This window comes from Tachypleus tridentatus, chromosome 12 (genome assembly GCF_004210375.1).
Source record: "Tachypleus tridentatus isolate NWPU-2018 chromosome 12, ASM421037v1, whole genome shotgun sequence".
Taxonomy (NCBI): Eukaryota; Metazoa; Arthropoda; class Merostomata; order Xiphosura; family Limulidae; genus Tachypleus; species Tachypleus tridentatus.
In genome coordinates, this window is record NC_134836.1 from 27,532,866 (window position 1) to 27,559,906 (window position 27,041).

At 33.2% G+C, this 27,041-nt stretch overlaps 1 protein-coding gene across 4 annotated transcripts in view; it reads right to left on the bottom strand.

Moving 5' to 3' along the window:
- The window catches only part of LOC143235409 (uncharacterized), a 68,249-nt gene that overhangs the window by 33,942 nt on the left and 7,266 nt on the right, over positions 1–27,041 (bottom strand). For 3 of the 4 annotated variants that reach the window (XM_076473546.1, XM_076473544.1, XM_076473542.1), the window contains exons 4-9: positions 26,325–26,394; positions 23,279–23,333; positions 19,815–19,882; positions 13,030–13,090; positions 12,391–12,494; positions 5,898–6,104 (exon numbers count right to left, since the gene is read on the bottom strand). In XM_076473546.1, the coding sequence (XP_076329661.1) occupies positions 5,898–6,104; positions 12,391–12,494; positions 13,030–13,090; positions 19,815–19,882; positions 23,279–23,333; positions 26,325–26,394 (565 nt within the window). The remainder of the gene's footprint in view (positions 1–5,897; positions 6,105–12,390; positions 12,495–13,029; positions 13,091–19,814; positions 19,883–23,278; positions 23,334–26,324; positions 26,395–27,041) is intronic. The other variant, XM_076473545.1, reaches the window with a different exon arrangement.

The following is a 27,041-nucleotide window of genomic DNA, read 5'->3' on the forward strand; positions in this document are numbered from 1 at the left end:
ATGACAACAATTTGCAGTTTTTATAGACTATTAACCAAACCAGGCCATTTATTTTTCTAAAAATTTTTTGAATATTCTAAAAGTTATAATTTTCCAATGCTAAAAATGTATTTCCAATAGGTACTTACCAACTCTCTTGAGAGTAGCTATTTTGTTCATTGCTACTCTCTATATGCATCACTAATTAAAAGGGGGGGGCAGAAAATGTGAGGTTTTGAGTGGCTAGGATGTGTCAGATCATACTCAATTGATAGGTCAACTGCATACAAAACCTCCTATATTGCCAAATGACATCCTGTGAGGGTAGAATGTAGATCATATGATCTTCACCTACATTGCAATAATTGAGGATTAAGACCTACACAAGAATCAACACTGTGCAGCAACTTGGGATTGGTCATCCAGCACTGAGAAGATAGATTCAACTTGTGTGAGGATTTATGTTAATTAGTTGACTCTAATCCAAAACCTTTTCAATGGGGAACTGACAGCCAGCAAGGGTATGATGAGACACTCAATCAAAGGCATCAACTGTATGTGTAACAGCTCAACTCCAGGCATTATGCAACATGTAAGAGTATGCGTGAGTGAACAGTGTATGAAGGTCACATCATCCAGTTTAGAGATGAACCAACCAACCCCAGAGAAAACAAACAGAATCAGGAGGCCATATCCACCATTAATGGGATGGATCAACACCAGTGTAGGTTAGCTCCATCTACACCAGCAGAACATAATTGTCCTACTCTCAAATGAATGGGGAAAAGCTAACTCTTTTAGTGGCCATCATTTAAGAGAAAGCCTCTAGGTCCACCACCCTAATCACTTGGAACTGGAATGTGACAAAAATTCCCATACTCCATTTGAGGAAAGGGGATAACAATGCACTGGGGAGTCTAGAGGACTTTTGAAACCAGAGAAAGTACAATGGGTGATCACAAAATCTTTTTTTGAAAAGCAGACTATACCAAGTTCATCACTCAAGAAATGACAGGGATGGGCAGCAATTCCTTTCTACTTTATTCATGCTGTCTAGGGGTGGTACAATTTGAAATGTCCATGTCTATGAAGCACTCACTGCAAGGTATAAAACCTTCCAGAGATTTTGTGGAACATCCAATCTCTATGGTGACCATGCATTGAACATGGCATACAGCACAGATTTTGCTGTGAAGTAATACATGGCCAGGAAAAATCACCAGAGAGTGGGATACAAAAAATGAAGTTGAAGCAGGGTTCCTTCAAGAAAAGAAAGCAAGAATAAAGACTTACCCAGTGTCATAACCACATGATGTTAAGCATAGACACAGGTGGTAGGTGACATTCTGAGGATGCAGAAACCATGACATAATGGATATAATGGAGGATGAACTTTGGCATGGTGATCATCTTGCCCATTGCAGAATCTCCTCCAAAGGCTAACCAAGATGAGAAGCAAGGCAAACGGTGAAGAAATTGGTACATGAGACAAAATGAAAGAATGAAAGATGGGAAGGGAACAACAGAAATAAGCCAACATGAGAAAATGATGAATCCAACTGTGAAGGATTAAGACAGAAAGATCCTGAGAGGAAGAATACAGCCCAATAATAAATAACTAAGAACAGAAATCTTTGAAGGAAACTGCATGGGCAATATAATAACAAAGAGAATGCACCTGGGATAAAACTCTATCTGGATCAAAACGAGGGTAAAATAAGAAAGAGCAAGAAGAAAGATGGATAAAGTGGAGGAGTTACTCTCACTAGTCATCAAGGTCGACTGAAGAAAGGAACAATCTGTAGAAAGAAGATATGTAGGGTACACAGCATGCAAGGGAAGGATATAGCAAAAACATGTGACTGACACCACCTACAGGTGAAGAGGAATAGGAAATATCCTTTAAGGGATAAGTGAAATAAAATATATGAGGCAAAGGGCTCAAACAGAGGTAAAGTAATGGAATGGAGTACAACAGTAAGTTCCTATATAGAAGTATCAGACACAAAGGTGACAGATATATCTGGAAAGACTGGAATATATAAGTAATGACAGGGGAAGGAAAAACCCTGTGTTAATAATGTTACAAGAAAATGAGCTATAAGCTAAAGGAAACAACACCCAATGTGAAAAACTGTTCCTCCCTGCCAGGGACTAGACAAAAGCCAGCTAAGAAGATGGAGGATGTTATGTGTGGGAAGCAGAACTAGTGACTGTAGTCAACAAAGGAAGTCGGTGAATATGGGAAGAGGGAGGGGGAACAACCATGACTGGGGCAAGCAAAGAAACTGCAAACACCACATTCCCAAGAATGATAGAACTTCATAAGTAGAAAGTGAGGGAGCAATTAGGATGTTGCAAACAGCCTGTGCTCTAGAGGAAAGCTGAAGAGGATAAGGTTGGGGCCGACTGAGACAGGTGTTGAAGAAAACACTCAAGCAAACAAGAAACCATGTAAGAGAAGGAAAGAACTGAGTCAAGTAGATTATCTAGCCCATTAGAATAGCTTCAAGAAGGAACTAATGATTGTGATAGACTGATTTCTGTTCAGAATGAGCAAGAAGAAGTGAGTTATCCATGTAGAACAGAAAGTGCAACCCCTGGGTATGAAGATGGAGAGTGAAGACTTGCAGAATTTGACAAAAGATTAGGAGTTAAACCAGTCTGCAAGGGAGAGTGCAAAATCAGTACACCACTCCACAATGGACAAACTGAAATTAAGGATGAGAACATTTCAATATATGAATCTCTTGTTGAGTGTGAGATATATCCAATTGCATCAGTCTAAGACCCATAGAAAAGGCTTAGCAAAAGTAAGATAGAACTTCATGATAAACTAGGCAGTGTGTACATATGGAGTAAGACAGGATAAGTCAATGACCAGACCCCAAAACCTGGCCAATTTGAGGGCCACAAACAGGCTGGTGAAAAACCTCTCTGAGTTGTGTGAGGCAAGTTCAATAGCTTTGAACATGAGGCAAGGTACAACCACCTTGGAAAGATGATGGCATGACCGGGAATCTCAAGGAATAGGAAGATAACAGGCATTATGGATAAGGAAAGAGGAGAAAGAAATGATGATGAGATCCTCTGACCATAGTCTGTGAACACAAACATAAGATAGAACAAGCTCCAGTGACGAACAGAGGCTGTCAGGTGACCTCTCACTGGTTCCAAATCCATGGGTAGTCACCAAAAACTGTTGATGACATAGCATGCATTGTTGGGAAAAATAAGCTGCAGCATCACAGGGAAGAAGGAACGTCCTAGGGCAGAGAAAGGGAGGTTTGTGAGACAGGAATCAACACCACAATTGGTTCCAAAGGGATTAAATGGGCCATCAGAAAAGAAAGGGTGGGGTGTTCTGGAATGAAAACAATTTTCAAGTCCAAAGATACCAGAATAATGTCAAAAATGAAGCCATATAAAGGACCCAAAGAGAAGGAGTTTGGAGAATGTGTCTGTCTAAATAAGGCATCATATCCTAAACGGATCTAACAATAATGAAACCATATTTGCAGCTGAAGATGACAAACAGGCCAAAATCAAAGTAAGGCAAAAGAAAGGATGCCTACAGAAAACCTCTCTGAGATCCAGTAAAGAGCCCTGAAAGGAGATAGATTGAGGATAGGTACTGCAACAAAGTGAGCACAGTACAACAAAGACATGAATGTGGGGCACCTGTAAAATGTACAAGAAATTTGGGAATGAATAATATCACACATAAGTAAGGCAAATGCACAAAATGAACTCAGTTATCAGGGGACAGAGGAAAACTAAGTTTGTATAATCCAAAAAAGGCAAAAGAGAATTAACAGGCAGAATGTGAGAAAGCACACCAATCTTTGGGTAGAGGGGTGACAAATGATCAAAATCCTCATTAGCATGGTAAGGAATGAAAGATACAGGAAGAAGAGCAGTGGAAGGAAAACGAAGGCTGTCTACATAATGTTCACACTCCTCACAAATTAATGCCTAGATATCCCCTTACAGGCCACCTATACCTGTGGCCTGAAGTAAGGTTTGAGAGAAACTAGACTCAAAGTAACAACATAAACTTAGAATGCATGCTTGAAAACCTTCAAACTAGCAAAAGATTTGACATCAAAATACAGGTAAATAAATGCTTTCTAAAGGAAATGAAAAATCACTGGAAAGTAAATGAAATATACTGTAAGTTAAACAAAGGTAAATCACTTCAAATCTGTACTGGAATAAAAGGAAGATATCTGAGTTTAAGCATTGCAAAACAAGAAGTGAGAGTTTGGTAGTGAAATGTGTGAAGGTAGTCACGTGCACACATAAGCATGTCATCCTCCTTTTGGTTAATTTGTGATGTATGATGTTTTTGCATTGGAATATTTCAATTCTAACAGGGTGTAAAGAAAAACGTTTGCATATAGAGAGCGGCACTTAATTAGTTTGGTTTGATTTGAACTTTACGCAAAGCTACTCAAGAGCTATCTGCACTAACTGTCCCTACTTTTGCAGTGTAAGACTAAATGGAAGGCAACTAGTCATTACCACCCACTGCCAACTCTTGGGCTACTCTCTTACCAATGAATAGTGGGATTGACCGCCACTTTATAATGCCCCCACGGCTGAAAGGGAGAGCATGTTTGGTGCGATGGGGATCCAAACCCGCAACCCTCAAATTACAAGTCGAGTGCCTTAACCACTTGGCCATGCTGGGCCCACTTCATAAGAATAGCTAACCCTGTAAGCAGATGTTAGTTCTGTGTTGGAAAATACAACTGTTTAATGATAATGCACCAGATGATTTTTCTAGTGTCAGAAAATAAGAAATTTCTGACTTGATATTCTTTAATAAGAAAATGAAATACATTTTAAAAAATCCACATTAGGATTCCAAAGCACAATCAAAAACCTTGTTCTTCTGGAATTTTAATTTTATTAAAACATGAAATTTCATCCACATAAACTAGCTTCAGTACAGTTCTTATTTTAGTTTATGAGTAACTGTGATTGTATTAAGCACTTTTCTGATGATATATCATGTGAACAGTAGAAAATGTATATTGCTCAAGTTTGCTATATATTCTTTAACTTGGTAAGTGCTGAAGGAGGAAAAGATATTATACCCTTTTTTTTTATCTTCTTAACTAACATTATTTGCTCCATTTTGTAAAGGGAAAATTTACTGAACACACAAAGTCACATTTAAGATTTGCAAGTTAAATAACTTTAGTATTTTTCTTTCAAACCTTTTTAAAATTTCATACTATCAACTTAATTTTTTCAAGTAGTTTTCATTTCAAATAAAAGAATATTTTTTTCCTTTAAATTAAATTTTACTTTTCCAGGTATTCAAGCTAGAAAAGTTGATTTATAACATAATTCCCTATTTTGTTTATCGTAAGTTGTTTGAAAACTAACATGTGCAATATGTCATGTCATAATAAAAGACACATTGTAATTATAGGTTAACTACCTAATATGCAATCAACGTAGTGGTAAAATTTACTTCAAATGGACTAAATGTTATTTCATGTAATGTATTAATTAGCAACCAAATTTCATCAGGTTTCACATGAATGATATATTTGCATTGTCATATGACAATCTTTTTAATCTTGAAACATTTTGAGAATGTTCACATGCATTCTACAGATAAGTATAACATTCTGTTAAGAAAACAGTTTTTTTGTATAAACCTTAAAATTAAATCTTAACATATACAAATAAATCTTATCATAAAAATAGCATAAATGATGCTCTAGTTCACAAAATCTCAAATACTCTAATATAGATTTCCTATGATTCTCATGTATACATAGTTAATGCCACTAACATATGCTAAGGTTTGAGAATTATAAGTAACAAAATGCATTAAGTAATTTTCCAGTTACCTGGTTACACAAAACCAATTCAAAATCTAGAAATAGTATAACACTTACTTTTTTTCATAAGTATGCTTTATTTTAGGAACATTCACTTTTCTCTTTTTTCCTCCAAGCCAACTAATTTCACTACTAGTTTCAGTGTCACTTATAAATGATTTTTTTCCCTTGAGTATTTGCTTGTTAAATGATCGATTTGTCTCTTGAATTTTCTTTGATACACAATGATTAATTTTACCTTTTGCAGTTTCTTCTTCGTCTTCACTGTAATAATTGATGACCAATTTTTACATTAATTATTTTATTAGTTTTAATATATAAGTTGTACATAGAGACATTTGCCAAATATTTTGTATTATGAGAGAAGATAGAAGAAATAAACAAGTCAACTGTTCTTAAAAATTCAGATAAAAATATTTTCCTATAATTTGATATTTATTTTATAATTATATACATATTTGTTTGTTTTTCTGAAGAAATAAATTTGCCAACACTTTCTAATTGCAAATGTTAAAAATAATGAATGTGGAAATTTATTTTTCACTAACATTATTTTGACACTTTGGTATAAATTTTTGTTTATTCTTTTCCAGCTACATGTAATTCCATATAAATCTACAAGTGAAATTCTTCACCACTGACCCTGCTTAACTGTGATAGCTGACTTAGTACAGAACTTCAGTTTTCAGCTTGTACTTAATGTGTTCTAATATGTTTTGAATTTAGTACACAAAAATCTGTAGTTGTATGTACATTAAATAGATCTTATATAACAAACCTTTTCTTGCAAAACTATGTAAAACCAATCTTTAGCACATATAACAGATGAGACAACAAGATACTATGGCAATAATAATTTCTTAGCAAAATGCAGGAACAACTAGATACAACTGAGGAGACTAATACCACAGCATCAATAATTAGACATTACAACACAGGAATACATAAAAGGCAGTAATACAGTATGGCATCAATAATTACATAATACAACACAGGAATAACATACAAAATACAACAGAAGAGGGAGTAATATACTATGACATCAATAATTAGATATTACAACACAGGAACATACAAAAGGCAGTAAACATCAATAATTAGATAACAGGAGAAAGGAAGAACATACAAAATACAACAGAGGAGGGAGTAATATACCATGATGTCAATAATTAGATATAACAACACAGGAACAAACAAAAGGCAGTAATATAATGTGACATCAATAATTAGATATCACAACACAGGAAGAACATACAAGATACAACAGAGGAGGGAGTATGACATCAATAATTAGATAATAGAACCAAGGTACACAAAAAATATAACAGTAGAGGCAGTAATATATAACACCAATAATTAAATAATACAACATAAAAAAAGACAAGACACAACAAAGAAACTATCACATAAATAATTAGATAACATAATACATGAACACACAAGATACAAGAGAAGCAGTAATATGTAACACTAATAATTAGATAATGCAACATAGGAATATACAAGATACAACAAAGAAAGCAGTAGCATACTATTACATAAATAATTAAATAATACAACATAGGAACACACATGAAAATATAAAAAAAAGAAGAGAAATCTGTCTTGATATTGTGTATAACTCATTATACACAAAAATGAGCCAAAAAAGATTGAAAGATAAAATAAAGGAATGAACAATAACTCATCATGTACACAATTTCTGTTGTCTCAGTTACAAACCTACCAACTTGTTTACCACAGTTTTCTTATAACTAAATTATATATCATTAATATGCACTTGTGACTACAAATTAGCTACTCTCATTGATGGTACTGTTATACAGAATGATTAACCCTTTTGCAACAGGCTCAGTATAGCATACATGAGTTTGTGTATACATTTGCACGTTAAGTATTTGGACCAAAACTTTTAATACAGTATGTGTACCCTCTTAACAGTTGGCAGACTTTTAGTGATGATTACAAGTTTTTTTAACATAAAAAAATTCAGATTTTTTAATGAAATATTTTCATTAAAGATTTGTTTGTGACAATAGCGAGTTTGTTGGTCATTAGTCCAAGTGCAAAGTGATTTCATGTTATAATTAAAAACATATTTTTTGTCCCAGAAATCTCAAATATTATTTGTGTAATCTCTAAAATCCTGCATAGGATATATAAAATAACAGTATATAGTCTTACTGAAAACAAATGCTTGAAATGTATTTGGGAGGTTTTAGGAAATAAATATAAATTATGCTTTTCTTTGGGTTACAGTGACTACATATTATAACATGAAAATACAAGTATTTAGTCTAAGCAGCTAAAGTCTCACAATATTATATATACCTTATGCCTATCTAACATTACATAATTTATACCAAAGCAGTGCACATGCACTCATGCTATCATATCTAATCATATACAACTGACCCAGTTTTTGCAGTGTTTTAGTGGACTAGTATTTTGTATTATACAGTAACATTTAAATTACTATACATTATATAAGTATATAGATTATTACTATTTAGAAATAAGATATGATTCAGTACATAAGCCATATTTCAGCAAAATAAAAATGAGGTTTTTATTTTATATTCTAACTTGTCAATATTGAAAATTTAAGTTTGTAATTCCTACAAAACTATAGGCTTAGTATTTTGACATAACAAACATCTAATTTTTAACCACCACTGCTATCAACATACCATATGAATCACTAAAATATAAATATAAATGGGTTCTATTAATATTTACTTTTAAATTAAGAAATTGACTCATATATAATATTAAAGTTTGAATTATAACCTACAATTTGATTCCAAATTTATTAACGTAAATTCATAAAACAGTAGTTCAATAAAATTTTGGATGCAAGTCAACAAATGAAATATGGCTTTTGACCTGTGACCAACTGTGAAAGGTTAGGTGAATAATTTTAATAGTAGCACTATGTTAGCTTGTTAGTTTGTTTTGGAATTTCACACAAAGCTACTCGAGGGCTATCTGTGCTAGCCGTCCCTAATTTAGCAGTGTAAGACAAGAGGGAAGGCAGCTAGTCATCACCACCCACCGCCAACTCTTGGGCTACTCTTGTACCAACGAATAGTGGGATTGACTGTCACATTATAATGCCCATGCGGCTGGGAAGGCGAGCATATTTAGCTCAACCCGGGTGCGAACCCGTGACCCTTGGATTACGAGTCGCACGCCTGATGCGCTCGACCATGCCAGGCCACTATGTTAGTTATAGCTGGTGAAATTAATTTTGGTTGAATATACAAGAAAAAACCTTGAAAAGGTAAACAAAGTAATGCAGTAGTCACACATCAACATGATGTTAAGTCCAACCTTTGCCATGATTCTCCTAAGACATGTTTGTGTTCCATTAGCTGTTTTTTTATTACAATAAATAGTTTAGATGTCATTAATTTTGAAAAAAATGTAGAAATAATCATGATGTGAATGTGCCTCATATCAATGATACTGAATTTGAGCAGCTGCAAGGGAAGGACTTTAAATCAGATTCTACATACTAAGTTTACATAAAAGTGGAACAAAGATTAAATATAATTTCATGATAAATGAAGGATGAAAGTGAGATTTCAAGAAAAGTTGCTGGGTGTTATATGTTAGCAACAGGCTTTTCATCTCTCAGGAGAAATCCTACCCTGCCCCTTATTTGCAACTGACAGTTGCAAAATAAATAACACATAAATGTGATCTGATAAGACCCAGAAAACCAATAATATGTGTTACCTGTGTGTCTGATATTCATACATATAGCTTTTTACTAATATCAACCAAACTTAATATGAACCCTTAAGGCACAGGGTGTCAGCATACAGACCTGATTCTCTAGGGGTTCCTCGTTTCTTGTGTCATTTTACTGATCTCTACCAAACTTCAAAGGAACCTTCAAGAAGTTAAGTGGAATTGGTTGTATTCAAAACTAACCCCTGTGTCACTGCCTAGAGACTCCTGTCTGTCTGAGTGATAGCCTATCACACCTTTGGTTTTTAACTCATCTCCATCAAACTTAGTATATGCTTACAAAGCCTCTTAGGACTGACATTTTGATCTTACCCTCAGTATCATCCCTAATATGTCCCCACCCAATGCCAATTCCTGGAAACTTCTATGACATCCTTGTGCAGTTAACAGGTAAGTCAACTACTTAATTAATAAACAAAGGAAAACAGATAAGCAAAGCATCACACACTGAAAATAAGAGTATTATGTTAATACTTAAAAAAACAAAAAACAAATGAGCTTAGCACTATGTAAGAAAGAGAAAATTAAAATCCTATGAACATCTGACTGAAATAACTTATGAAAACAAAATCAATAAAGAAGAGAACAGAGAAATAAAGACATCAATATTTAACCAATATAACCAGTAAACTGTTTGTGTTAAAGCAAAAAAACTACACAACTGAATATCTAAGCAATGTTCAACAAGGGCACCAACACTGATTCCTAGCATCTAAACCCTAAAACTTACCACTGATTCACTGGGGAGTTTAACCAATAAAATAAAATTAGGTGAGGATCACAAGAGGAAGGAGAGCAATAATGAAACAATAACAGCTAAAAGAATTAGCATTTTACAAGGGAATATTACATTAGTTTACAATCACATAAATATAGAGTATTATAAAGCACAAAAAACTGAATATAGCTGAGGATTACAAAAAGAAGGAAGAATGATGCCCATGTCTTACTAAAACATTTTCAAAGAATTATATTTACATGGAACTCCTGTAAACTGATCTGAATGCATTAATATTTATCAAACCATAATCAACACTGTACTAATTTTCTACAGCAATATCTTTGACATAAATAATTCATGTACATCATGTTCTAACTATGTAAATATATATACTCTTCAAAAAAAGAAACGCAAAAGGGATATTTTTTATTTTAAAGAGAAATATATTTAATAACGTTACAAGCTCAGAGTATGTGATGTTACACGTGTTAAAGCACTGATTGTCAGACCAAAATGACAATAAAAGTTGTGCACTTTGAAAGCGGAGGAAAACATCGGATTTTTCGCCAAAACGCATTCGTGTCCAATAAATTTGTTTGAGAGATCTGCACGTTGTGCAAAATCCGTATAAAAGTGACAGGTTCTTGGTTTCCATAGCTCAGTGTTAAGCCACCGACACTCAATACAGTTACGCCAAGACTGACTGAAGCACAACGCAACAACGCCATTGGTCGATTAGAAGCAGGCAAATCTCGATCAGATGTTGCCAGAGCTGTGAATGTCCACCCAAGAACCATCACAAGGCTATGAAATTGTCACCAACAACATGGATCAACTCGTGACCGTCCACGATCTGGCAGACCTCGTGTGAACACGCCCGCACAAGATCGCTACATCCGGTTACGTCACCTTCGGGGATAGGACCACCACTGCGACGTCTACTGCCTCAACCATACCAGGGCTGTGTAGGATTTCCGATCAGACCGTACACAACCGTCTACGAGATGCAGGAATCAGACCTCAACGTCCAGTCAGAGGTGTCATCCTCACCCAGCAACATCGTCAAGCACTGCTGCAGTGGACTGGGGCACATCGGATATGGCCTCATCGACGATGGAGGCATGTTTGGTTCAGCGATGAATCACGTTTTATGCTTCGTAGGCAGGATGGAAGGACCCGTGTTTACCGTCGCCGAGGTGAACGTTTTGCAGCAAACTGTGTGCAGAAAGTTGACAAATTTGGTGGTGGCAGCATCATGATGTGGGCTGCCATCGCCTACATTGCCATAACAGACCTTTTGCATATTCGAGGAAATCTTACGGCTCAACGATACGTCGACAACGTCAACGACGTTTTTCAACATGACAACGCCCATCCTCACACAGCCCGAGTCACCACTGTCTTCTTGATACACCACAACATCAACGTTCTTCCCTGGCCCTCCAGATCACCAGATTTAAACCCCATCGAACATCTTTGGGACGAGTTGGACCGACGTCTGCGACAGCAACAACCTCAACCACAGACTCTACCTCAGCTTGCAGCAGCTTTGCAAACTGAGTGGACAGCCATTCCACAGGATGTGATTCGTCATCTCATCACTTCCATGGGCAGGAGATGCCAAGCAGTTATTGATGCTCACGGTGGGCATACTCGTTATTGATGTTGAGTGACGTTAAACTTCAACTAGTGAGTGTAGACTTCACCTTTGCAGACTTTGAACGTTCAGCAGTGAATGTGCAAAGTTTCACACATGTCATACATAATTACCCGGAATAAACTTAACAATTTGTCTCAAATTTTACCTTTTGCGTTTCTTTTTTTGAAGAGTATATTTTAAACAAATGAAGCTTTAAAGCATTCTAATTATATAAATTTTAAGAGAATAGCTACTACAGTAACTCTTGTGAATCTTTACTTTTATACTGTTTCTCCCATTCTTTTACTACGTAATTTACTCTCAAGCCTTTTATAATATGAATTTATTTGTAGAGCTGTAATACCATTGATTAACTAATATACTTATGTTAAAGCTTACTTAATACTTAGAACAAAGCAAATTAAACTTCTTACGGTTGATCATATGGAATATTATCTTCAACTAGTTCTTTGACACGAGTTTGAAAGAGAATCTTTGTCTTAGCAGTAGACTTTACTGCTGCTGCCCTATGTTTTCTCTGTAAATCACATACACATATATGTTTTAAGAATATATACTATTTCTTTTTCCCCTTTTAAAGTTAAATAAATTAGTAAAAAAGTATCACGCAGTTAACAGTTAAGTTACATGAAAAATATTTATAAACTTTTTTTATAGCATTAACTACATTGTTTCTGTCTTACAAAAAATGAAGTATCCAATATCATTCTAGAACACCGTAATTTAGACTTACAAATCTAGAATTACTACCAAAATATCTGAAAATAGTCTTAAATCAATAAATTTAATGGTTCTTTTTCAGATTTTTACAGAACAGCTTGAAGGCTCCCTTAATTACATGGGGAAAAACTGTTATAAAATGTTGTGACAAACAATAAGTATTAATGAAAATGGTAGATATATCACTTCAATAAATGAAAAAAATTAAAATTTACTCTTTTAAGTTTATCATTGGGTAAGCACTAAACATTCAGATGAAGTGCACAATTATGTTATAACAATTACCAAATGACTGCTTTTATCCTAAAAATGCAATATATTCATAATAATACCTGCTTAATTCCATTAGGAGCATCAGAAAAAGAACTGACAGTTTTTTGTAGTACAGTTTTTCTGCAAACAGAAAAGTTGTATTTTCAAACACAAAATCAGACAATACAGTTAATGTCCATACTTATAATGAATAAAATTCAACGCTTATGAGAGAATTATCAATAACTTCTCATCAAATCAAGTTACCAATATTGATCAAAACTAACCCATCAGTTGGGTACTTTACTGATAGCAGTATTTTTTACCTTAAGCCTAAAAATTTCTAGCAAGGATCAATCAGATTATAAGGTTTAGATTCTTTCCAAAATAATAAGATTATGGTACAAAATGATCCTCATGATAAAAAATTATAACAAAATATGAAAAATTATAAAAATAAACATACACACACACACACACACATACATATATATATATACAATGAACAATTTTAACAAATACTGTTAAAGAAACCAAAATTAACTCTTCACTGTACTATGTCATTAGATCTATTATATATACTGACCTTCCTCCCATATATTTCCACACAAATGTATATTCTATACATTCATATAATGAATCCTACAAGAATCCCCATGATTCTAGTGGTTATTTGGTGTGAAGAGTACATAACAAAAGTCCTGACATTACTGCATATCTTTGGAAGATTGAGCTTTCAAAAAAGTTTTAGAGTAAATTTATGGCTTCTCTGGCATTCATTACTTTGTTTCAGCAACTGTTTAGCCATGTTTAATTTGAAGAACAAATACAGGATAACAAAACATGGGTTCTACTATCCTATCATCCAGAGAAAATAACAGTAAATGGTGAAGAAGCCACAAAATTTATGCAATTTTAAACCAAGAAGTGAGAGCTTAAAATTACAGAGATCTACTTACATAATAAGCTTATTAATAACTGATCAATGTATGACAATTTGTTTTGTCTAAGTTAACTTATCTGTCATATTTCAATTATTATTGTTTTGGTTGACAAATATGCAATATCAGATACACTGTTTACAGGCACATGTGCTTATTCAACTAAAACCTGTACCATGATGCACTGCAGCTATATATATATATATTTTTTTTTATGAGTGTCACATGACTCACATGTGCATCATCTATTTTTCATATATTGTCATAGTTTTGAGGTATGTTTTGAATGTATAAGAAGGGTAAATTAGAGCCACAGAAATATCATATTTGAATATGTCATATGTGAAGCACCAATTCTAATAAACTTTCAGATCATAAATTGTAATATCCTTCCATTATGTAATGTATGAGTTTTCATAGTCTGAATGCTTATGTTTCAACTACTAAAATGTTGCAAAATAAAAAAGTTAAATTAGATTTATTTTCATATTTATTGGTGGTTATGAGGGTAGTCAAATTGACCAACCTTGTATAGAGTTTGGGTAGGGAAAATACCAGATAATATATACAGTTTTACTAAAGACATATATATAAAATGTATTTAAGAGGTTTTAGAAATTAAGCAAATGAAATGTGAAATAAATTTAAATCTCAATATGAAAATCCCTTTGTATTTGGACTAGTGAAAAAAAATATTCAGAGACAAATCTTTTTTAAGCTTACTAAAAACACTTCACTAAAAATCAGATTTTATGTATTTGCAAGACTTATAACATTTACTTAAATGGTGCCAAATTTTGTGAAAGCATACACTATATTAAAAATTAGTAGTATTGAAAGCATAACAACACTAAATGTGTACAAAGTGGTCATGTGGTCCATCAATTTGAATTAACCTGCATAGAGAGTTCAAAGTCATCCAAGCCTATTTTTAAAAGCAGTCCTGGCTTGATTTATTCAACCAGAATCAGAGGGATGGGCAGCTGTTACAACAGTGCTTTATTTATGATAGTCTATGAGTTGGTATGTTCTGGGAAGAACAATATTTATTAGGTAAAATACTGCAATGAAACCTCCAGTGATCTTATGGAATACCCATATATATATAAAAATGTGCCACTATAATGGAAATAAATGAACAGAAAAATTATGACCCACTTACAGTTGAACTGAGGTGTGGAGGTTGGCAATGGGCAATATTTAGTATTCTAAATGATGAAAAAGGCAACAAGAAATGAAGTTGTAGAGTCATGTCCACATGTTTGTCTGAAAGTGGGCAAGCAGCAGAGAGGGCAAGGTGCCAGGTTTGGTGCAATGATGCCTGGGAAAAGACACTGGGAATCAGGAGACAAGGGAGAAAAAGCCAACCTTATAAGCTGCAAATCCAACCTGTAAGAAAGATAAGAGAAAGATCTTGAGTAAAGAAAGGGTTCCACTATACACAGGCAGGAATAGAAACCATAGAAGAAAGCTGCATGGACAATATAGCACAGGACAGCACAAACAGGACATAGAAAATGTGGATCCAAAGCAGGTATATAAACAAGAAATGAAAGGGATGGAGATAGGTGTGATAATAAGCCATAAATATATTTGAAGAAAACTGTGATCATACGTGTGGTAGCAAAGGATATATGAAATGTCTAGGGTAAAAATTTCTGACCTACAATGACCACAGATAAAAGAATAAAAAAAGGTTACATGAAATGTTAAGGGCAAACATTTCTGACTTATAATGAACAAAAAAAAAAAAAAACAAAAAAAACAGATCTTCGAGGACAACTTGGTATAAGGAACAAGTTGCCAATTGCTGGAAATGAGATAAGGGTATGGAAAACTACATTAAGGTCCCAAGTGGGAAGGGGTTCAGGATGACATAGACAAAAGGCTCAAAACAAGAGGGTTTGTTTGTTTGTTTTTTGGAATTTCGTACAAAGCTACTCGAGGGCTATCTGTGCTAGCCGTCCCTAATTTAGCAGTGTAAGACTAGAAGGAAAGCAGCTAGTCATCATCACCCACCGCCAACTCTTGGGCTACTCTTTTACCAACGAATAGTGGGATTGACTGTCACATTATACACCCCCACGGCTGGGAGGGCGAGCATGTTTAGCGCGATGCGGACGTGAACCTGCGACCCTCGGATTACGAGTCGCACGCCTTATGCGCTTGGCCATGCCAGGCCTCAAAACAAGAGGGAGAGAACAGGAGATGAAACACTCAACAGGAAAGAAAAAAATTGAAGGTACTGGATAAGGCTGCCCAATAACTACCAATGGAAAATACAAAAGAACCACTATCAAACAACCAAATAAAAAATTCTCAGACACAAGGAACACTGGGATGGGAAGGTAAATAACCATGTTGCAGAGACCAAGAGCAAAAAATGTGCCATTTCCTCTGATATAACATTAAGTACAACAGACAGACTGAATGGAAGACAAAAAAGGAAGCTACATATGTTGAAAGTCTGAACTACCTTGAAAAAGACCAGACAAATGCCACACATGAAGCCAGAGTGTGGTGATGGAGGGATGGCATGCAGGTAACTAAGACTGTCAAAGCAGGATGCAGGAGAAAAGTGATAATGGAGGTAACATCTGAAGTTGGGTAAGAATTGTAAACCAAGGTTAAGCATGTCAGAAAAGTGCAAAAGGACTCGAGTGCTTTGGATAATGGATAAATCTCATGAAGGAGATGTGTTGGAGTATGGGCATTGAGGTAAAGGTGAGACCAATTATGACTTGGGGTATCTTCTGCTAAAACCAAAAGATGTGAAACCAGGGACTACAACAAGAGTAGCTTTAAATTGTGAACACCAGAGGATTGAAGGACCATTCTTTCAAGAGAATCTCATCTGGCCCAGAAATTCGTCCTGTGACAAGATTTAGAGCACCTGAGACATGACATGTTGGTGGATGTGTGTGATGTGAATGGATCCAGAATATGAGTTCTAATGTTTGAAAACAAAATAAGCATGAATAATTGCCCCTTTGTTGGAATTAATCATGATATATTTGCCTCATACTAAAGATAGGAAATGATTCAAAATGCAATGAATGGATTTCTTGGGAATCAATGCTTGCTCCTCAAACTAACAGAGAAGCATCTGTGAAAAGATGCAACTCAGGAAGGGAAGACAAAACAGGAACACCTGCTGTCATGTTGTCATTTTGAGTGATCAGGTTAATTAAACTTGTAGTGAGGGAAGGAGTGGGGTACATGCATCCAGAAAATCTTGAGCAAGATTTGTTTGATCATGCAACACCCACTGAAAGGCATATGTGTTAGCATGATCCAAAGGAATGAAGATTTCCATGAAAGCCAAGCTTCCAAAAAAATAAAGAACCTCATGTGCAGTAAGAGAATGATAAAATTGAGTTTTAAGAACTAATATCTCCATCACTCTCAACCAAAGAGGAAAAAGGCAGGCCCAACTGAAACAAAAATTGAAAAATGTTTCAGAGTGGATAATGAATGAGGTTGGAATGAAAAAAGACTTCTCTCAAGCCAACCCATGAGTTGTCTCTCAAAGAAGCAACAGTGTATGTACATGAAATGTTTATCGAGATGGGTCAAAAAGCAGTTTTCCATATAATTGTAGAACCACAGTCAATGAGAAAGAATGAAATGAGCAAAGACCTTGACACTCAATAGAATATGTAGGGTAAAGAATAAATAATAAAGCACAGAATTGCTAAATTTGACCTTTGTGGACAAACAAAGGTTACATCTAAATGTTGGAGATATAGGGATGTGAAGTTAAGCGTATAATACTTCAGCCTGTGTCACCCAAAGACCCAGAGTAAATGTCCACCACAAAGAGAAGAAGGATTCCATTGTGAAATGATGATGGTAAATGAAAGGGTTGAGACTGGAAGAATATAAGATGCCAGTCTCCAACCTTTTAAGAATTACAAAAACATGGAGTAGAATCCCATAACAGGGTGACTGACAGGTTCTACAGCATGCTTGAGAAGAAGAGTCCAAACTGCTTCAAAAAGATACCAGCAAGAAACTGGATCTTGAGGAAAAGGGAAGGGAATACGGGGAAAATGAAGGTGGAGTGAGAAATGGAAGGGTAAGTCCTCCAGATAACTCTTCAAGCACTCAAGGAACTGAGGTGAATTTATTTCACATTTGACAACCTAGTCAAATGTATTCAGACCTTGCCAGAACTTACTATATAGTCGCTGGTACCATTAGTAGCAGGAGACCTGGTGATGAGTAATTTGATGACTAGCTACTGATACTCAGAAGAGAACACACAAAGGGGCAGGAAAAAGAAAGATTTGCAGGCGAAGGCTGTGAAAGATGAGAAACCAAGGATGAAAGGAAGAAATGTTGATAATCAGCTTCCACCTTATTTGGAAGATATTCAAATGCCACTCAGTATAAAAACGGAGTTATAAGAAAATCCTGTAAGTAAGACATTATTAGGCATGTGCCTACCCAGGAGATCCCAACAACAAAGGAGTTGAGATTGTAGAGAAAGGGTTGAGGAAGACAAGCATAACAATGTGGAATACATAAGGGAGCAAGGATCCTCTCAAAGCTCCAGGGTTGAGTGGTGGATAGTTTCAGATAGGTGATGGATGGAGAAAAGGTAATGCAGAAGGGTAGTTAAGGTCAGAGATGGGAAAATATGGTCTGGGAAAATCTCACAGAGGTATCAGAGTCAGATTTCAACATCTGAATTAAATACTCTAAGGTATGACTGCCTCAAAAGAAGAAAATCCAAATGATGGTACATTTATGTTGTATGAGGGGTATGAGACATGTTTACTTCAGAACATAACTGTACTACAAACTGGTCTGAATGTACCCTGACATCTGGAGAGTGCAGAAAAACTAGGTGATCAGAAGAATGGATAAAATGCAGAAGGTAAGGAGAAGAATCATAAGACACGCGATAAAGATTTAATGTAACAAACCTGTGACACCATATCCATGAATGTTGAAGATGGTCTTGTGGTGCCTTCAGGTGAAATATGAGATTGCATGGCAAATGAAGGAGATGGAAACAAGTTATCCAAATCTTTGTCTTCCTGTCCAAGTTCACCAGGAAAAGGAATATCTGGTCTGGGACCAGAATACATAACAGGTAGCCTGATGGACTCTAATTCAAGATGCATTAGAAACCAAGACATACTCAGCAGAAAGCATGGAGCCTGAAGTCTGAAAAACTGCATGTTGAAGAGCAGCGGCAGTATTAACAACATTAGTAGTTGTTATGATTTGAAATTATAAATTCATAATTCAACTGAAAGTGGATTCTGAAATATCAACCTATAGTACCTCGTTTCATTATAGAAACAAAAAAAAAGTTTAAGAAAAACAAGATACAACAAAGAAAGTTTATAAAACTAAACTATTAACACACAAATACAAAGTAAATGTGAGTGAAATTTTGATACATCTGTACTTAATGATACCAAATTGAAAAGTAACAACTGAGTGTTTTTGTTATAACAAAGTCATATTGGGCTATATGTTGTGCTCATGAAGGGGAATTGAACCTCTGATTATTAACATTGTAGATCTAAATATTTAATACTGTCCCACTGGTAAATAAATTGCAAATCAGATAATTCAATATAAAGGGAATAAACTGTGACTGAAGTGTGTCACACTTTTATTGGTGAACAACTGCTGCACACTTACTTGCATGTTACAGCACAGATGTACCATATGTAAACATATGGAAAAGGTGAGAGTATCAAGGCTAGTGGGTAAGAGAAAAATTCTGCATACAGAAGGCAATACCAAATGAGTAAAGATATTATGTAAAAAGAGCTAAAGTATTGTATAATAAATCAGAAAAAAACATTCACAGGACAACATCCAAAAAAAGACATGACTAGGATAATTATTTCATTAAGTTATTCTGTACAGCAAAAATACAGTACAAATAACATGTATCTTACTTGGAAATTCTGCCACATCTCTCCTCAGCCTTCTTTTCAGGTGTAACATCATTTTTACTTTTGTATTTCTATGCAAGAAAAAAAGAAATTTCACAGTAAAATTTTATTTAAAACATGATTTTCAAAATCAATACCATTTGTAAAAAATATTAAGTAATCATCATTTAAATATTTATTTTGATGAGTTCAAAAACCTTGACTGTTAATTATCATCACTTACATGTGTGAAAAACCTTAAATATTTTACATTTATTAAAAAAACAAGGAAATATTGGTAAAATCAATTAAATAATTCACATAAGTAGCATTTCATACTTTCAGTTGTGAAACTAAATAATACAATTTTCAATTTAAATTTTTTTTTTTTTACTTGTAGCACAAAATCCAATAATTATTTTAAGAATTACCTCCTTTCCTTACAAAGATAATTTCACCAATATAACTTAGGCTTTCCTATCAAGTATTGGGGATCTTAATGTTTTGCATCAATCATACTCTTTTCTTTAATTCAATCTGCAATAAAACACTTATTTGACTTTAAATTTATTTTATGATCTGATTGAACTTTGACAGAGGTTCACTTCATAATAAAAACCTGAAAAAAGTAAAAACTTAAAGCAATACAAAAAATTGACTTGTGCAACAGTACCCAAACAAAAACAAGTCAAATTTTCACGTAGTAGAGACTTGCCAGTATCTGAGTTGGGTGTTGTATGAGGTGCTCAAGGTGAAGAACTACAAGGTCTTTTCAAATGAAAAAAACAAAGTAATAGATATGTTTAAACTTTATGCTAACTTTATGCTTTAAGACAAAATACATGAAACAGAAGAAAAAAAAACCTAAGCAAAAAAAAATGTTTGTTTTTGTTTTTATTATTTCAGGCTACACTTTTTCTTGCCATGATTTTATTAATTTGGGTCCCAAAACAGTTGCACCCATAAAACAATTACCCATTCTTAAATTTAGTCTATACTACCCTCTAACTTATGAAAATAAAAAGTAACTTCTTTCTTTTAACAGTTGATGTTAGTGACAGTCTAGTTATAATTATGACAATATAAAAATAAAAATTTCAACTAACAGTGACTGAACTTCACACCTTTTAAGCATTATTCAGTCAACATCTGTGATATAAAAACTCTTTATTAAATAAACATTTAAACTATTCTACAATGGCCATCATCAGACAAACTGTTAAAACAGAACTATTCTATGTGTCTGCTGTCATAAAAATGCTTTCACAACTAACGTAAAAAATATGAATGTGAGCCTGTTATTAAGATATTAGATAAGATACTCAAATGAAAAGTTTCAAGTCATTAATATAAGTTATTAAATTCACTAAAGAAATACACACATCCTCTTGATCATCGAAAAGAAAAATAGACTTCATATTTTCAGATACAAGATTGTCCATTACAAACATTACTAACATTTTTATAAGTAACAAATACCTTACTTTCAACATTTTTGTTAATTTTTTTACATATAACATTAATTATGACAGTTACTAGCAATTTCTCAAGTTTTAAACACAAGTTCAAAGATCTACATATAACAACAGATAATTTTTGTGCTAATTTGCAGCCTATCTCAATGCTTTTTAAGGAAACAAACTTTGCAACCTGTGATGAAGAGAAACCCACTTGAAATAAAAATGTATTCTCAAGATGGTTGGTATTGGTATTAAAACTTCAATGAAAATAAAGTAAAGAACAACCTTTTCACCTTCTCAGGTCATCTTTAGGTGAACAAAGAGAATTTGCAACTTCTCTTTGTTAACCTGAAGATGACCTAAGAAGGTCAAGAGGTTGTTTTGTACTTTATTTTATTTAACATTTTAATACTCATACCACCAGTATTGAATATACATCTAAACTTTGCAACCATTTACCAATGATGCTGTAACCCAAGTTTAGTTTGCATATTGTAAGATGTTTCAATGCTTCTTACTTAAATAATCTTTTACTGACTAATCCACAATATAACTGATAAATTTTATCAAACACTTAAGCATGACTAACTTGCTTTTAAAACTCAATAAAATAATTGAACAATATGCAAAGATTAAAAAATTTGCAATTCTTATATAAATACAGTTTCATTGTGGTGAGTAAAAAAACTCAAATCACCACCAGTTTAGTTTTTATTAACAACAGTGAAAATAACCTTTAAGCATTGGTATATAAATCTTATTTGTATCTAATTGCAAGAGTTGCCTTTTTTCAACAGACTTTGTAACATACATAACAGTCACATAAATCTTGAAATTACAACTATATCTTAAAATAATTTTTCTTCACATTTCAAGATAACATGCATAACAGTCACATAAATCTTGAAATTACAACTATATCTTAGAATTTTTTCTTCACATTTCACTTAAACTAAGGTGCTTCCTGCTTGTTCACTGCTAGAATAATTTAGTCTGACTGTACACCATAAGATTTTGTCATCCACGGCTATGGACACCCAAATCTATAAACTTAAACCAAAAGTAATAATTTAGCACACTAGACATTTTTGAGGTATGCAAGAATTCCTCTTTAGAAGCTTCATATTCAATAAACCCAATCTTCATTGCATAGATACAAACACACACCACAGCAAAGATTTGTCAGTTAACTCAAAAAAACCCTTACAGGTTTTGCTCTTGTGAAAATCATGATATAATAATTACATAAGCAAAAAAAAATTAGTTTCAGTACATTTCTCTTTCCAAGACCTATCAAATTTAGTTGATACTGCCAATACGTCTGATGGAGGCTCATCAACCATCTCTGCACTTGTAAATTCTGTTTCATACTACAACATACATCCCATTGAGGTATTTCACATCAGTGTTTTTGACAAATGTCAATTGTCGTAGGTTCTAGTGATTCTACTACTAGTACAACTAAATCTCTATCATATTGTACAGTGTCATAAATTTCACATGACTTGAAACCCATCTCCAGCTGAGCATAATTAATGTTATTTTATGAAATAGTGGTTCAGATATTTTAACAGAAAAATAGAAATATGTATGTCTATTCAACCATCACTCTTTACACATTAATACTTATTAATTAATGTTAATATTTTAACTAATATTTTCACAATATGTTCAAAAATATATAAAGGAAATTTATTCAGTTTTATACAAAATAACAATCAGAGGTCTATAGTAATACATCTTTAGAAAAGATTTTAGCACATATAATATTCTTTTTACAACTGTCTTTCCTTCTTGTCAGGAAATTCATGTCTCAAGAATTTTTTTCTTTAACTTGGAAGCCTGTTACAGTAATAGGTAAATAGTTAGGTAAATAATTAATCAGTACTTGGGAAGCAATAAAAGTTTTGAAACTTGCATAGTAAAATCATTGAAAATATTTTTACTTTTAAGGTACTCTTTGTTTTTAAATTATTAAATACATAAAAATTAACAAAGCACCATAGAGTACTTGGTTAGGAAACTTACTTGAGTTTTAACTGAAACACTACTTCCAAGACCATTATCTTCTGTATATGTGGTGCTTAAAAAAAAACAACACTTATTTTGAACATAGTTTCTTAGGCTAATTTCATTTTTCTAACAAGTGATTAACCTAAGGATTAACTTGTAATTGGTAACAGTGTAGATTAGCACTATAGAAAAGCTTGAGAGAGAGATCAATGACTTCCTGGAAATAAATGCATGGATATTTTATTTTTGCTAAGGTAGGATTATTCATTGCTCCATAACCAGTTAATTGTTTAACAGCAACTAGATGGTCAAGTTACTAATGTTATAAAACATTATTAGAGAAAACACAAAGTAAAAGTGAATAAACTGTGCAAAGTACTAGTATTCTGCATGAGAACCCTTTGCTTTACACAGAGAAATACATACAATTTTTATACTGTCATGCAGTTTATCAATGTGCCATTGTGGAATATTGTTCTGTATGTTCTATATCGCTCCACAAAATTCAGATAATGTTTCTGGATACCCAGATAGGCCGAAATATGACCATATCGCATTTTAGTACAGGCTAAGCCATAACTATGTTCCACCATTTTCTGTACCATCAAATTTGCCATAAACCTGGGATCACTGTATTACTTGAAGATAAATCTTACCCAATGAGTCATGTTCCTCAGGGTGTCACAAGTTTGGCACAGATCACCAATAAAATTAGCTGAAATGCAAACCAAAACTTGAACTGAACTCTCACCATCATACACTGTGTATGTTATTAATTGACCATTATACTACTCTTCTCTCAACCATAAACAAACTGTCATAGATTGTTACCAAACAATTTAAATTTGATTTATACATAAAAGTCTTTTCTCATTCTGCTCTGTGGTTCAATGCTCAGTTCAACCTTTTGGCTTGGAAATTTTTCTAAGTAGCTATCTTCAAACAGCTACATGTCCAACCAACTTACTGTTCTTGAAGTAACACTGGAAAGTCACTGATAAGATTTGTATCAACCTTCACCCACCTTATAAAGAACATAAGATCAAGATACTTCGTTTGAATAAACATAAAGGTAATAAGTATTTAAAAAAATACATTTTTTAATTTAATCAACTAAAGGAGGTTATAAACCTTTTGTGTTACAAAATTTAAAGATTATATAAATTATTAACATATTTTAAACAATATTAACAATATGAAAAATCAAACACCACGTATCTTACATAAAGGTGTCAGTTTTTATGAAATTTGTTTATTGCAAGATTTATATAAAGAGATAAAATGAATTATATCCAACTTTTAACTCACAAACTGAAAAACCACAAACATTAAATAATTCTTAAAAAAACAGAAATAGTCAAGTCACAGCTAAAGAATAATAAAATCAGTTACTTTACACAGTTCAAATGTCACATGTTTAACACTGAAGCACATTTCAACTTTTTCTAATTTTACATCCTGAAATAAATAGAACTTCATAGACCAGTCATAAAAAAGTAAAATAACCTCACATAAATAGTGTAGCCTACAAAAATTGACACAACATAGTGGAAAAACAGTACACATTGCAGACACAACTCAACATCAAAAAATATGGACAACCAGAAAAACAATTAATACACAAACCTGAAATCTAATCTTCATCTGGGACAAAGGAAAGGAAATCAACAAATTATGGCACCCTAAAAAATACAGCCAAGCGTGGGCTTGGCAACATAACCAATAAGAAAAGCCCAACCAGAAACAGCTTTCTTTCAGAACTATATGTTACATCACAAATGAGGAAGACCTCCATGAAAGATTCTTAAGAATGCTTAGCTTGTCTAAAAAAAAACAATAAATGATGCCTTCCAACATCAAAAACTGACAGAAAGATAATGCAAAATTAACACAATCTATTTTATGAATGAACTGTTAATGCTACATATCCTGAATTTCAAGAACATTTAATACTATTGCAATGGATTTATGCACTTTAGCACTTTACACATCACTGTAGCCACCAAAGAATCATGATATTGTACATATCATGACTTTGAAAATATTCATGTTAAAATCAAATTCATCTGAAAGTTTTCAAATTTTATTTGCATAATTCATATAACCTACAAAATCAAGTTTTTTTGTTTTTTAAAGAAAAACTATATTTTATCTATTATCTATTATACTGTAAATTATCTAAAGAGTTGATCAATTTGACAAATATTGTCATCATGAGGTTATAAGGGTTTCTATTTCAGTTTTATCAAGACTTCTTGGACCTACATGTTTTTAGCATATTATGAATAGACAATAACTGAGTCACATGTTCTGGAACTGTCTCTAAATATCATAGCAACAAGTTTGAATTTTTGTTCATCATTCTTCTACTTCTTTTTTACTCAAAAACCAAAACAGTGGTATTAATCAATTTCATTGAGGTGACAGTTTCAAATGGAGGATCTGCTTTTATAAGTATTATTAATTTTTAGTAGAAATTAAAAGAAAAAACAATATACTTCTAATGTAAACAATGTTATTAACCCTTGAAGTTAGCTTTCTTACAGAAAGTTGGTGTTCCTTTAAAAACTTAAGTATGAGGTGACAACAGGGATTACCATCCAATAATAGATAAACAATAAATACTATAGTCCAAGCCTTATCTTATTTAGAATTTGGTTATAAATACAACCTTTCTATGTTTGTTGAAACACTGCATTAAAAATCAAGCAAACAAGAAAAACTTTACAAATAAGGTAATAAATGTAAGGATGGCTAAAATCAATCCTTTAAAAATATGCAAACAAGATAGCAGGGATGAGATTTGCATCATCCCTACATAATAGTACAAGAAAGAATTAACATATAGCAATATTTATAGCTATTCAATCACAGTTTAATTAATTTATCCTACTACCTTGTTTGTATTGGTTTTGAAGGATTGGTATTAGCCATCCCTACATTTACTTCCTTTTTACTTGAAATGTTTTTTCTTTATCTGTTCGTACACTAATTAATAATTTTAAAAGTAGTAATCAAATTTAATATAAACTTAATAACAAACATCTGAAAACAGACTTACTATAAACTTTTTGCAATGGACAATTCACTGTTAGTAGTTGTCTCTACTCTCCTTGATCTGTTATTTTTCTCTGTTTAGATTTAAAAAGAAATAAACAGATAGATAATTACATTTTTCATCAGTAATTAGTTTGGTTCAAAACAGAACAACTCATTTACTGTTAAAATTTGTTATACTTATGCTTATTTGAAAGTTTCATTAAATTTTAGTTTCAGTTCATAATAATGCTTATACTTGTCTGAGTTGTAGATATGAGCCATTCAGCCATTACATAAAAATTCAGATACTTTATCTGCTGTTTCTGAAAAGTGTAGATTTACTGACAGCCATGTTAATATATTACTGTTAACAGATGAAAAATTTTCAAATGCATAAGTTGTTGTTGACAGTCCTAACAACCATATAAAGTTTATTTTCACTTCATAATAATGCTTATGCATGGTTCTAAAACAAATAGTTTCTCTAACAAAAAAAACAACAAAAAAACACTAACACTCCATAAAAGTGACAAATTATCTAGATGTATTACTCATAAGTAATGCTTTTTTGATTATTTCCTCATAAGCTTGAAATCAATCAAGTTGATCAACTGACTAAGCTAAAAATATATAAAGTTATGAGCTTGCATAGTGAAAATTAAGCATCCTAAGTTTACTAAGCTTGACTTGTAAAGCACATCACTAAGAACTACTTATATAAAGAACATATTCCTAATTT